The 13,976-nt window shown below is 39.2% G+C and overlaps 1 protein-coding gene across 4 annotated transcripts in view; it reads right to left on the bottom strand.

Moving 5' to 3' along the window:
* PKP4 (plakophilin 4) overlaps positions 1 to 13,976 on the bottom strand; it is a 254,066-nt gene that overhangs the window by 108,594 nt on the left and 131,496 nt on the right. For all 4 annotated transcript variants that reach the window (XM_007446452.1, XM_007446454.1, XM_007446451.1 and 1 more), the window contains one exon: positions 6,633 to 6,745. In XM_007446452.1, coding sequence (XP_007446514.1) covers positions 6,633 to 6,745 — 113 coding nt within the window. The remainder of the gene's footprint in view (positions 1 to 6,632; positions 6,746 to 13,976) is intronic.

Here is a 13,976-nt window from a genome sequence, read left to right as displayed (position 1 = left end):
AACTATAGCGTATTTGGTATAAAGGCAGAAAGTCTGTAGCTTCTCTATTAATTAATCCCATAGCTCCCCTTCAGGGTTTCTCAATTTTCAGTGATTATTCGTGGTCTGATATACCATCTTTGGGTACAAGCACTATCAATTCCAGATTAAGGATCATTATATACTGATATTGTTGGTGTTATTACTTGTGTTATTAATGCTTTTTTTGCAGTAAATAAAACAAATAAAAATCATATTAGAAATGGGGATTTTTATTGCTAGTTTGTTTAGAGTCACTACTTCCGAAGAGTCGTTAATAGAAAACCTAGCAATCATTTTAATTTTTGATAAAGGAGTCAAGAATATACAATGGTGAAAAGACAGCCTCTTCAATAAGTGGTGCTGGAAAAACTGGACAGGTACATGTAAAAGAGTGAAATTAGAACACTCCCTAACACCCTATACAACAATAAACTCAAAATGGATTAAAGACCTAAATGTTAGGCCAGGCACTATAAAAACTCTTAGAAGAAAACATAGGCAGAACACTCTATGACATAAACCACAGCAAGATCCTTTTTGACCCACCTCCTAGAGGAATGGAAATAAAAACAAAAATAAACAAATGGGACCTAATGAAATTTAAAAGCTTTTGCACAGCAAAGGAAACCATAAACAAGACGAAAAGACAACCCTCAGAATAGGAGAAAATATTTGCAAATGAAGCAACCGACAAAGGATTAATCTCCAAAATTTACAAGCAGCTCATGCAGCTCAATATCAAAAAAACAAACAACCCAATCCAAAAATGGGCAGAAGACCTAAATAGACATTTCTCCTAAGAAGATATACAGACTGCCAACAAACACATGAAAGGATGCTCAACACCACTAATCATTAGAGAAATGCAAATCAAAACTACAATGAGATATCATCTCACACCAGTCAGAATGGCCATCATCAAAATATCTACAGACAATAAATGCTGGAGAGGGTGTGGAGAAAAGGGAACCCTCTTGCACTGTTGGTAGGGATGTAAATTGATACAGCCACTATGGAGAACAATATGGAGGTCCCTTAAAAAACTAAAAATAGAGCTACCATATGACCCAGCAATCCCACTGCTGGGCTTATATACCCTGAGAAAACCATGATTCAAAAAGAGTCATGTACCAAAATGTTCATTGCAGCACTATTTACAATAGCCAGGACATGGAAGCAACCTAAGTGTCCATCGACAGACAGAAGGATGGATAAAGAAGATGTGGCACATATATACAAGGGAATATTACTTAGCCATAAAGAGAAACGAAATTCAGTTATTTGCAGTGAGTTGGATGGACCTAGAGTCTGTCATACAGAGTGAAGTAAGTCAGAAAGAGAAAAACAAATACTGTATGCTAACACATGTATATGGAATCTAAAGAGAAAAAAAAATGGTTCTGAAGAACCTAGGGGGCAGGACAGGAATAAAGACACAGAAGTAGAAAATGGACTTGAGGACACGGGGAGGGGGAAGGGTAAGCTGGGACGAAATGAGAGAGTGGCATGGACATATATACACTACCAAATGTAAAATAGATAGCTAGTGGGAAGCAGACGCATAGCACAGGGAGATCAGCTCGGTGCTCTGTGACCACCTAGAGGGGTGGGATAGGGAGGGTGGGAGGGAGACACAAGAGGGAGGAGATATGGGGATATATGTATATGTATAGCTGATTCACTTTGTTATAAAGCAGAAACTACACACCACTGTAAAGCAATTATACTCCAATAAAGATGTTAAAAGAAGAAAACCTAGCAATCATTTTAATCATTAAGATTTTTTTAACGTTCTCAGCAAGGCATATTGCAAATGAACTGCCAAAGACAGCTGTGCAGCTCACCTTTTAGGACACTTCCTAAATAAATACATGCAGAGGCCCAGTTTCTGTACTGTAAAATGGGAACACGTCATGGCAGGGTTAAACATTTATCTTTGGCACTGCAAGTGTGAGGAAACTGAAATGCTGCGCTTTAGAGCCATTCGGAAGAGGGCTCTACAGTATATTATTTAGTACAATATTAGAGTCATTAATTAAATAGGACCTCATGCCACTGTCTACTCCTTCACAGGAGGCCAACATGGCAAGAACTTTGGACAACTGAAAAAGTAATTCAAAGTATGCTTTTCTTTACCCTTTGAGATCATATCTGGACTAGGAAAAATAAACTCTTACGGATCACCTTACCAACTGTGACATAGGATCTAAATCAAACAATATGAAAGATAACCAGTTTTCAAATCCCCCATCTTGCTGACTAAACTTACTCCCATGTAAGAAGGACCTGGATCCAAAGGAAGTTTCCTGGCTGGAAGCAGTGATAGCACTTATAATTTTCCTTCAGCAAATCAGAAATGGCTGATGGGAAAGAGGGCTGGGGTCTGAGAGCTATTTTCTGTATCTTTAGATTCTGGTTCTGAGACTGATGGTGGGGACTGACAGGCACAAGGAGGATCTCTCAAGTGACACAATAAAAACCTATGCTCCCTTCACTAACACTGTTTTCTAATGGGCTCTTGCCAGTGTGTAAACCTGGTGGTCACGGAGCAGAGTTCTTCTTAAGGTCCACCGAAAAGCACACCGAAACGTGTGAAGAGGCGGATATGAGAAAGGGTGAATGCCAAGTAGGTGACCTAATGGCAAAGCATCCTTTCCTGAGGAACTTAAATCATATTGGGCTTAAGTTTCATTATTTATTCAATGAACACTTAGCAGGGTGCCTGCCTGCTGAGCCCCAGGCACTGTGCCAGGGCTGCGGTGAGCTTTAGCTCCTCATAGGAGGCTAACACAGGCACAGAGGAACAGTTATGAGAGTTCGGATGAAGAGAGATGACTTTCCTGGAGAACTGTGGGAAAGGCTGGACGAACGGGTTAGCACTTAGCTGGGGGCATCAAGAATACATGAGAATCCAACATGAGACGGGAGAAGGGCAATCAAAGTGGATCAATTATCATTCCAACCAGAGTTCACTGAATAAAGAAACCCACCTTACTCATAACCGTTAAGATTCCATAATAGATGCCTGTCTTGCTGCCTGGCCTCTCTTCTTTCTGACCTACACCCTACACTATCAGGACAACTGCTTCCAACTACAGCAATGTGTTTCAACCTGTCTCCTTTACAGACCTAATGAAGGTGACACTCATCATCACCTGGTTCCCAGTTCTCCACAATCAAATGCCAGCTTTACTCTTCCAACCTCATAAGCCACTAGGTCCTTTTAGTACACATCCTAGAAACTACCAAGCCTCTTGGAACTCCAGTACAGCAATGCGAGATCATACACACTTCTGCGCATACTTTCCCTCTTTCTCTGGTCAGCCCGGTTTCCATTTCTGCAGGACCCACTCACTCACCCGACACTGTCTGACTGAGCCCCACTGCCATGCCAGGCGCCAAGCTGGGCACTGAGATCCAGACACAAAGCCCCAAATCACTGACAATAAGTATTACTCACAATATGTATTTTACTAACAGATTTTTAACAAACCTATGGAATTAGCTAATTCAAACTATATAGCCCTAAAATTATTTAATATTTTAAAAGATTTACTACAGAAAATAATCTAACAGCCATGCATATATCAACAGATATCAATATTAATATTTTTTGTTATGTTTGTTCCAGATGGCAGTCTTAAATAAAATGTTACAGATTTGGCTAAAGCCGAATTCCTGATAGCTTCCTCCTCCCCTTCGTCCCTAGAGGTACCACTATCTTAAAGTGGTGTCATACTGAAATATTTTTTATACTTCTACTAGAGATGCACTGATTCGTAAACAAAATCAAACACTATTTAAATTCAGAATTATGTATATTTTAAAATATTCATAAAGATAACCTATACCTATTCTTTTACAACTTGTAGTTTTCACTCGGAAGTCTGTTCTGCAAAGATGTCCACGTTGATACATGTAGTTATTTTGTTTTAATGGCTCTTGAGTTTACTTATCCACAGTTTATTTCCCATTTCTATCCTGATTCAAATTTTTTACTTTTGCAAATAATGTTACAATAAGCATCTTTGTACCTGTCTTCCTGTGCATACCTGTCAGACTTTCTCCAATGATATCAAGTTCTTAAAAGTTTTAAATCCTGCTCTCCTGCTTGCTGATTCTTACTCATCCTTGAGTTTTTCTGACTTGAGTTTTTTATTATCTGATTGTGAGCACATCTTTGGTGATGTCAGTTTCTCAGCTGGGTATTCCTGAACAATGCGCAGTTAAATTTGGGCTCCAGACCCACATGCCGTGCAAGCCTGGGGTTGTCCAAGGGTGCAGCTTTTGAGGGTCATGGCTTAATGCAGTGTTCCCAAGTTCAAGTCTACCACCGTGAGCACATAAGGCCTCACTCTTTGGTCCCTGCAGGGGTATTATACCTAAGACCCCAGTGCTTCGTTGGGGGCTTGACAGTGCCCAGGCCTCCTGCACTCAATGCAGCTCAAATGCTTGTGGCTCTGGCTTTTGGTTCTCTATTTCTGGTACCTGGGGATTTTCCTTTCTCTTCTGCCATTTCCTCGAGGTATTGACTTATATTATTGACATATCAAGTATCTCTAGGAGTTTACCGAGAAAAGTTCTATGTTCGTTTAATTGGCAAAATTGTCAGAATAAACGCCTTAACTGAATTCTTTAAATACTGATTTAATTTTTCTAATAGTGTAAAATTATATTTGAAAAAATCTGGAAATATATAACACCACATTATTTAGCTTGTGAACTGCTCTTTTTGGTGCTAAACATACAGATATCCTTTTAAAAAACTGGGTAAAATTAAAACAAATTTTTGTTTTGACAATTTTAACTTTCTTGATAAATTATCTAATTGAGGAGTACAAGGCTAGAGTTAGAAATTTTTGATTTGTAATTTTACACCTTGCTTATAATTTCTCTTCCTACGAAAAACTGCCTGGATGTCTTAAAAATGATCACATAATTTGAAATCTGTGTTTTGAAAGTTTTCTTGATCTTATTTGCATGCTTTATGCCTTACTAAACATACTAACGTGCATAACTGTTAAGGGTCAAAGATTTAAAAATTCATGACAATACAATTTTATCTGCCTAATAATTTTAACTTCATAGCAATCAGCTGGGAAAGACAAACTACAGACAGCATTGTATTCACCAAGAAGGATTTTTTGGCTATGAATAACAGAAGATAATGAGAAATACAACAATTACGATGTTAGAAACAACTGAAAGACAAGTTACTTTGGGCACACACCTACTTAGGATTAAACAAACTAAGCTTAAAAATGCAAGCAACAGAAGTATTTTATGTTGGGCTTTATTGGAATATGTAAATACTAAGAAAGAAACCCACAGATTGCATAAGTAGTGATTTCACCATTTGGAGTTGTGGCAGTAATTTTTTTTTTTTTTTTTTTTGCTATACGTGGGCCTCTCACTGTTGTGGCCTCTCCCGTTGCAGAGCACAGGCTCCGGGCGCGCAGGCTCAGCAGCCATGGCTCACAGGCCCAGCCACTCCGCGGCATGTGGGATCTTCCCGGACCGGGGCACGAACCCGTGTCCCCTGCATCGGCAGGCGGACTCTCAACCACTGCGCCACCAGGGAAGCCCGTGGTAGTAATTTTTATTCTAATGATATTTTAAATAGCATAAGAGGCTACTTAAATATAAAATACTTGTGATTAAATGTGTTTTTTTCCAGTAATATACTGGTTTTGCATTTACTATATATTTTTTAAAATTAATTTTTATTGGTGTATAGTTTCTTTACAATGTTGTGTTAGTTTCTACCATACAGCAAAATGAATCAGCTACACATAAACATGTATCCCCTCTTTTTTGGATTTCCTTCCCATTTAGGTCACCACAGTGCACTAAGTAGAGTTCCCTGTGCTATACAGCAGGTTCTCATTAATTATCTATTTTATACATAGTATCAGTAGTGTATATTTGTCAATCCCAATCTCCCAATTCGTCCCACCCTCCTTCCCCCCTTGGTATCCGTACATTTGTTCTCTACATCTGTGTCTCTATTTCTGCTTTGCAAATAAGATCATCTACACCATTTTTCTAGATTCCACATATATGCGTTAATAATACGATATTTGTTTTTCTTTTCGACTTACTTCGCATTTACTATATTGGAACACACAATTATTTCATATAGTAATTATTTTGTATAGTAGTTTTCCAGAGTTCTAGAAAACTCCAAGTAAAATGAATGCGTTTTTCAAAGCTAGATAAATGTTATAACTTAGAAATATTTCTTAGTTAAAAAAAAATCAATATCAGGTTTTCAAAGCCAATTAGCTTTGCCAAATAATTAACAATTAATTGTTGAAAACATTCATTATTAACTTTGTCTACATATAAAAAATCAAATTTCTAAAGTTAGCATAGTAGCTTTTGCTAGAGAGGCATACCAGTGCTGTATAAAACACTTCAAGCACAGGATTGAAAGATAATCAATATTACAAGAGGTTTCTCAAAATTAGAATAAATTGACATTTCTGGTATCAATTTCAGGAAGGCCAGTTAACAGTGACAACACTAAAAGCATCATTTGCTGCATCTAGGACAACTTAATAATGTGTGACTTGAAGGCGTGTAAGAAAATAGAGCCATCAGCCCTGTACCTGGTGCTGGCGATGCTTGGTGATTCTGCTCCAAGCCTACATCTTTCTAGCTGACTGGCAACAATCTGCCTTTCCACCTCCAGTTCTCGGGTTAGTCGCTGAAACTGAAGCTCCTGTGATTCAAGGAAATAGAAGGCATATAAGGCACCAGGTTTGCTTAGGCAGATACATGAATTCATGTACGTCACAGGAAACACAGGAACATGCCCGTAATGTAACACTACAGTGTGGCCTTACGAGATTAGGATTTTGAATAGAACTGTGGGCCTAAACAACCTACTAATTTGTAGCTTTTACAAACTTAAAGGCACTAGAATATGTGTCTTTGTTTGAAACTGAAAACATGTAGACCTTTATTTGGCCTTTTTTGTTGTTGGTGGTGGTGGTTCTAAATGAGGTCTTCAAACAGTACTTTTGCTCCAGTGATGTATTAAAGTAAGGTTTGCAGAGTCCTCACTCGATGTGCCTACATTAGAGGCACACCAACCAATATAGGCCTCAACAGCCAATTCTTCCAGCCCTCATACTGTATGTTAACGCAGCATTAAAAAAAAAAAAGAAGTAAATTCCTGTAATGAGAATCACTTGACCATATTTGATACAAAGCCTTTCCATTGTTAAGAAAAAAAATCATTACAATCCCACAAAAAAGTCTTGCTATATTCATCGATAATACACATTTTTTCCTACTGTCACAAATGCATTCATGTGCCACTTCATGAAGGGACAAGAGAAAAAATAATGAAAAAGTCTGAGCCATAACATAGAATTTAAAATTGTATTAAAAAGCTGGAAAGATTGTCTCAAGAAATTATATTCTACATTCTACGATGCATCATGAAGGCCAGTATTCTATTCTAGAAGAAATGTTTTAACATTATTTGTACTTATCTCATTGTTATCTTGACAGGATTTTAATAAATAGAAAGCAGGCCATGCCATAAAATATCTATAAATCAAATCAAGTATACTCTAAAGGCTTTAAGCCACAAATAACATCTCCAGTAACACCTCAAGCTCCCTTGTACCATATTAACTCCTTACAAGTCTACTCAAAGCAAATGCTGAACTGTAAGTAGTTTAACTGGACACTGACTCCTGGTTCAAAATACCAGACAGATGAACCCTAAGTCTAGGAGCTAATCAGAAATAAAACTACCTTACTTTTGTTTATAATAATAATATTACTGACAACATAATATTATTTATAACAATGTGCATTTACCATGCAAACAAAAATACAAAACAATTGAATTGAAAAGTGTTTTAACTCCCTGCGGAATCAGGCAAATGTGCAGTTACTTGACAGCACTGGCTGTGCAAATTCTACAAACTATTCCTAGAATAATTCTTAAGAAACAGTCCGTGAACTCCTTATTGCTTCCTGATATTGAGAGTCCTTTTCTAATGAGCCCAGTTGGTGTGGGCGTATAGGGCAGTGCCTGAATGAATAATAGTTGGCCCAATAATGCCGTACAATAGGATCATAATCGGTAAGTGGGACACTGCCTACATCTGCTTAACACTTCCTAGACCACAGGCTTTTGATAAATGTTTGGCAACAAAAGACCAGATAGATAATAATTGCACAACATTCAGTACCAGGCTAAGATCACTGATTTTAAGGACAAATAGTATTATGTTTACTTCACACTTAGTCTTTCTTTGTCCTTAAACAGCATGATAGTTTCCGTGATACGCTTCCATTCTTTCTATTATTTTACTCAATTGTCTTATTATACACATCTTTTCCTGGAAGACTGGCTGCTTGGATCAAGCTGGGCCAGGAAAGGACCATCTGTGCATCTCAAAATATTCCCCAAGCCATCACATAACTTTTGTGTTCTCAGTTCAGGGGCTACTAGGGATTAAGGGCTGGAGGGTTTTCTTCATTTTGCGATAGCCAAAAGTTACCAGGGTAGGACTGAGGCATGTTTCAAATCAGAACATTAAAAAAATTTCCATTCATAGAAAAAAAAAAACATTTTAGTGGATTTTTAAAATCATATTTGTAGCTGCCTATGGCTTTTTGAGAATCCTTTCAAGGAAATGGTTGGGAAATTTCCTGCTTGAAGGCACAGGTTGGAACTTAATGACCCATAATTCCTTCCCTTAGAAGCTGAGACAGATGACTTTGGCTCTGCCGAGAAGATGCCAGACTGTGACTTGGATGCTGAAACCAAGACAGTGACATCAGAAAATATGAAGCTCGTTTTCTCTCTTTCTTTCACCTTCTTGCTGTACTTCCGGCAGTAGGACTCAAGGTCAAGTTTCTAACATGGAAATGACCTCCACACAAACTACGTTTATACTTGGTGGCAGTGGCAGTGTTTACTTGATTTGGACACTGTTCCTGGGAGTTTAGTCTCAAGGTTTGTTCTCCAGTCCTGGCAACAAATGTGGGAATTCACTAATAACCACCTAATAAGCACTTTTCTTCCCCTGCATAATTAGCCATGACAGTCTCTTTTTCTTGCCAACTAGAAACTCTGACATACTGCTAGAAACCATTTACAGTTGTCAAGTTGCTAGAAGAGCCTCTGTACCCACGATGCAGCTACATGTTTTTAGAAGTTGGGTAATTCCTTTAACACTCATACGAACTGAGTAAAGTCTACACTGTATCCCTCCTGGCTGTGGAGCCCATAATACTGAACATCACTGGCTACTTTTATCAAAACCATTTTACTCATTATTTGCCCACACTTCTCACAAGTATGACATCATTAAAGCCCCCAAAGCAGACTCTCAGGAAGCTGTAAAGCATGGAATCTATAAAGGTTATCTAATACCTGTGGATATTTACAAGTAAAATATATATATGCTTTTTAATAAAATTATTAATACTACTTCTAAAGAATACAAATAAAACTCCCACATGTGACTGGCACCAAGATGAATGAGTAGGATATAAATATTTGACAATTCTGTCTCTACTGGCTTCTTAGGCTGACTGACAAGGAAGACAGTATTCCACAGTCGTATAAAAACACATCTAATGATTTCCAAAATAACACCCATGAAGATGATTATGCTGTGATACCATCCATAAATTTTAAATTTTAATATTTTATCCTCTAAACATAGTGTGTGAAGGCTGATCTTTACTGCAGCATCCCAAACTGGGCATCTAAATTACAGGGGGATCCTTTGAGAAGAGCAAGGAGATAATGTTAAAAGCATTTGCCAATGATTAGTACATGACAATTTCCTCTTAAATTCTGTCAAACAAGACCATAATCAAGCTTAGAAAGAAAGCCAAGCCTACTAACATGCTATAAAAGTGGAGTCAGTTCACATGCGTTTGGAAGCTTTTGTTTATATTTACCTCATCTCTCTCAGTAAGTATATTGATAAATATTCTCTGAGAGTCAAGGGAATAGAAGGAAACAAAGATTCACTTGCATGATCTTGTATGGTAGACAGAAACGCATGGCCCGAGGAGGCCCAAGGAAGGACTCAATACCCCAGTGGTCAGTGCCTTCAGGCGGCCCTCAGATGCAGAGAATCTCCTTGACCAAGGAAGTTGTACCCTTCTGGGCAGGCTGCATGCAGCCACTGATTGAGGTGAGAATATAAAAGCCGGGTCCAGATTTGCTTCAGAGCTTTCCATGGGCTTGACTGCCTGGCATGGGATTTGGACCTCTCCCCTGCCCAAGCCTGCTTTTCCTTGCCCTCACCTCCACAAGTGCTGATCTATAATAAACACTCTGCATGCAAAACTCCACTCCGGTGAGAACCCAACCTGGGACACTATTGTTTTTGGATTCCTTTTATATGATAGAAGTTTTCTCTCACTCCTAATTTTTCAATACTGTGAGATGCTTTAAATGTACCGAAAAAGTATAAACAATAATACAATGAGCTTTGGCAAAGCTGATCCAGCTCTAGCAAATCTTACTATTTTGCTACATTTGCTTCAGGTTTTTTGAGAAATAAAATATTACAGATACAATGGAATCCCCTGGTTTCTCCTTCCTGGATCTTATTTCTCTCTCTTCTTCCCTCTCCAGAAGAAACCATTATCTTGAATTTGGTGTTTAATATTCACATGAATATTTTATATTCTTACTACTCCATATATACAGATCCATAAATAATATATAGTATTGTTTTGCATATTCATACAATTTATATCAATGGTATAATACACCCAGTGCTCTGCAGATTGGTTTTATTATAATATGATTTTGAGATTTATCAGTATCAGTACACATAGATCTAGTTCATTTATTTCCATTGCTCAACAGTATTCTATTGTACGACTACAGCACAATATATTTATACGTTCTCATAATGATCAACCCTTGGGTTGCTTCCAATTTTATGCAATTATAAGCGTACTGCAAAATAAGCATCACTGTATAAATCATCTTGTGCACATGTGCCAGACCTCTCCAGTAGAGACATAGACGTGGAATTGTTGAGTTGAAGGCTATGCATATCTTCAAGTTTACTTGATAATGATTATCAAATTGCCTTCCAAAGTAGTTTTACCAATTTACATTCCAGTCAGCAGTGTATGAGAGCTCCAGTTTCTGTACATTTTCACTGATACCGATTTGCATTTTGGGGCTTAAATGTCCTTCCTTCCTTCCTTCCTTCCTTCCTCCCTCCCTCCCCTCCTTTCCCTTCCTCCCTCTTTCCTTCCTTCTCTCCCTCCCTCCCTTCCTTTCTTTCTTTGTAATCTGATAGGCATGGGGTGCTACCTTGCATTTATTTTATTTTGTATTTCCTTGCTAACCAACATCTTTTCATATGCTTATTGGCCATTTAGGTACCCTCTCTCACAGGTATCATAAACTCTCAGGGGGATACTTTCTCCCTACTACCAGCACCCAAGCTTGTCCTCTTCTGGGGGACAGGTTTCTCAACACCCTTGTACTAATGCTGTAGCTCTGTAAAGTTTTATGTTTGGGCAAGGGATATCCCATGGCATGCTCAAGATCACCTAGGTTTGACACACACTTTCAAGGTGGAAGCCAGGTTTACTGCTTACTTAGCTTAGGAGTCTCACTTTCATTTTGGTTTTTGTTTCTGTGAGTATTTTACTTCCTTGGCAGCTCAGCCTTGCTTTTAAAAAGACAATTTAAATACTTTATTCAGTATACATATTTAGTTTCTTTCAGTGGGGAGACCGGTTAGGGTATTGAATATGCCAGAAATGGGAGTCTCCACAGCTTTTTCATATTTTCTCTTAATTTCTCTGAGAATTTCTCAGTATTTCTTTCAATTCACTATTTCTCTGTTTGCCTTGTGAAGGGTTTATCTCATCTATTATTCACTTTTTTCCAATGACAACGTTTTCCATTTCTGAGACTTCTAGTTGGGTCTTCTTCATACCCACCTGTTCCTGCTGTTCATTTAGAGTGAAACCTCTACCTAAACTCCAGGTACCTCAGTCCTAAATGCGACCTTAAACTGGTGATTCAGTGTTTTTTTTAAACAGAAATAATACTGCATACCTAGTCATGTCTCCTGCCACTGGCTTCCAGAAGCCCAGGAAGCTTCCAGCATTAGGTCCTTCCACTCCCATCTCCTTCAATAAGCAGGAAGCGCTCCATCCCAGACCTCAGCTTCAAGGACTCTGGTGCTGGCACTAAAAACAGGGCATACTTCACCCTCTTGTGGCCTCCTAGCCCCTCTCACCTTCATTAAATCCTCACTGATGGCCAGTAGTGACATATCTCCTGACCCTTTCCAACTGTGCCCTATGGAAGCCTCGTTCCAGTTTGCAAATTCTGTTTATAAACGCTTCATCTTTTACTCAGAATATTCTCCATCTCAGGGTTACTAAGAAGACTCTCCACCTACAGAATTTAATTGAAATGTAGTTCTTTCCTGAAAACACTGCTTCTTCTGACCTCTGTCTGGTGAAGACTATGCATTCTTCACACATCACAGCTGAGGTGCTCTGGAGAAGGAACCTGGCCTTCCCCTGGTTCCTCACTACCGCAACTTATTAGCATGAAGTTGTATATAATATTCCTCACTGTCCTCCTGTCAGTAGAATCTGTAATCATATTCCCACTTACATTCTTTTTTTAAAAAAGATTTATTTACTTATTTATTTTTTGGGCTGCATTGGGTCTTAGTTGCAGCATGAGGGATCTTCGTTGGGGCATGCGGGATCTTTCATTGAGGCACGGTCTCTTTGTTGCGGTGCTCGGACTTCTCTCTAGTTGTGGTGTGCGGGTTTTCTCTTCTCTAGCTGTGGCACACGGCTCCAGGGCATGTGGGTTCTGTAGTTGTGGCGTGCAGGCTCCAGAGCGCATGGGCTCTGTAGCTTGTGGCACACGGGCTCTCTAGTTGAGGCATGTGAGCTCAGTAGTTGTGGCACGTGGGCTTACCTGCCCCGTGGCATGTGGGATCTTAGTTTACTGACCAGGGATCAAACTCGCGTCCCCTGTATTGGAAGGTGGATTCTTTACCACTGGACCGCCAGGCAAGTCTCATCTACTTACATTCTTACATTAGTACGCTGTGTTCCCTCTTCCCTTAGATGCTAGAAACAATTCTTCCAAACTTGTGCAAAAGCTCACTGGGTGTCACGCCATCCAACTACAGTTGCCCACTTGTATCACTAGCATCTATTTACTTCAGGTTGTTCTAACTGATTCACTAATTCAGGAGTGGCTACAATAGTTACTACCACTATGACAATGACAATTAAGAAACAGCAGTAGGCATTCCTATCACGCCATTAGCGATGACACCCTCAACTTCCTGTCCCACATTTATGTTAATCCTCAGTCCTCTTCCAGGCTTGGTAGAGGAGTGTCCCCTTCCTGTCTAAGGCCAGACTCTCCATGCCCTCTTGCCTCTTCCAGGATCTTGCTTCTCTTTCCTGAATCGTCAGTGTTTCCTCTCAGTTTAATGCTTAAATCTTCTCATCAGAAAACATTTTCTTTTATTTATTTTTATTTATTTATTTTGGCTGCGCCAGGTCTTAGTTGCAGCATGCGGACCTCCTAGTTGAGGCATGCGAACTCTTAGTTGCGGCATGCATGCGGGATCCAGTTCCCTGACCAGGGATCGAACTCCGGCCCCCTGCCCTGGGAGAGCAGAATCTTACCCACTGGGCCACCAGGGAAGTCCCAGAAAACATCTTCTTGACCTCAGGACTCCTCAATCTCTGTTTCCTTCCCATTTGACCTATACTACCTTTTAGTAAAGATTTCTCTTTAAATTGACTCCTTTTTAAGACAAGACAGTGGTAAGGACTCTGAGCTCTCACTGCTGAGGGCGCGGGTTCAATCCCCGGTTGGGGAACTAAGATCCCACAAGCATGCATGCATGCATGCATGCATGCATAAATAAAATAAAATAAAATAAAATAAAATA

Source organism: Lipotes vexillifer, unplaced genomic scaffold (genome assembly GCF_000442215.2).
Source record: "Lipotes vexillifer unplaced genomic scaffold, Lipotes_vexillifer_v1.1 scaffold173, whole genome shotgun sequence".
Lineage (NCBI taxonomy): Eukaryota > Metazoa > Chordata > Mammalia > Artiodactyla > Lipotidae > Lipotes > Lipotes vexillifer.
The sequence above is the reverse complement of the archived record's forward strand: the minus strand, read 5'-3'. Positions and strand labels throughout refer to the sequence as shown.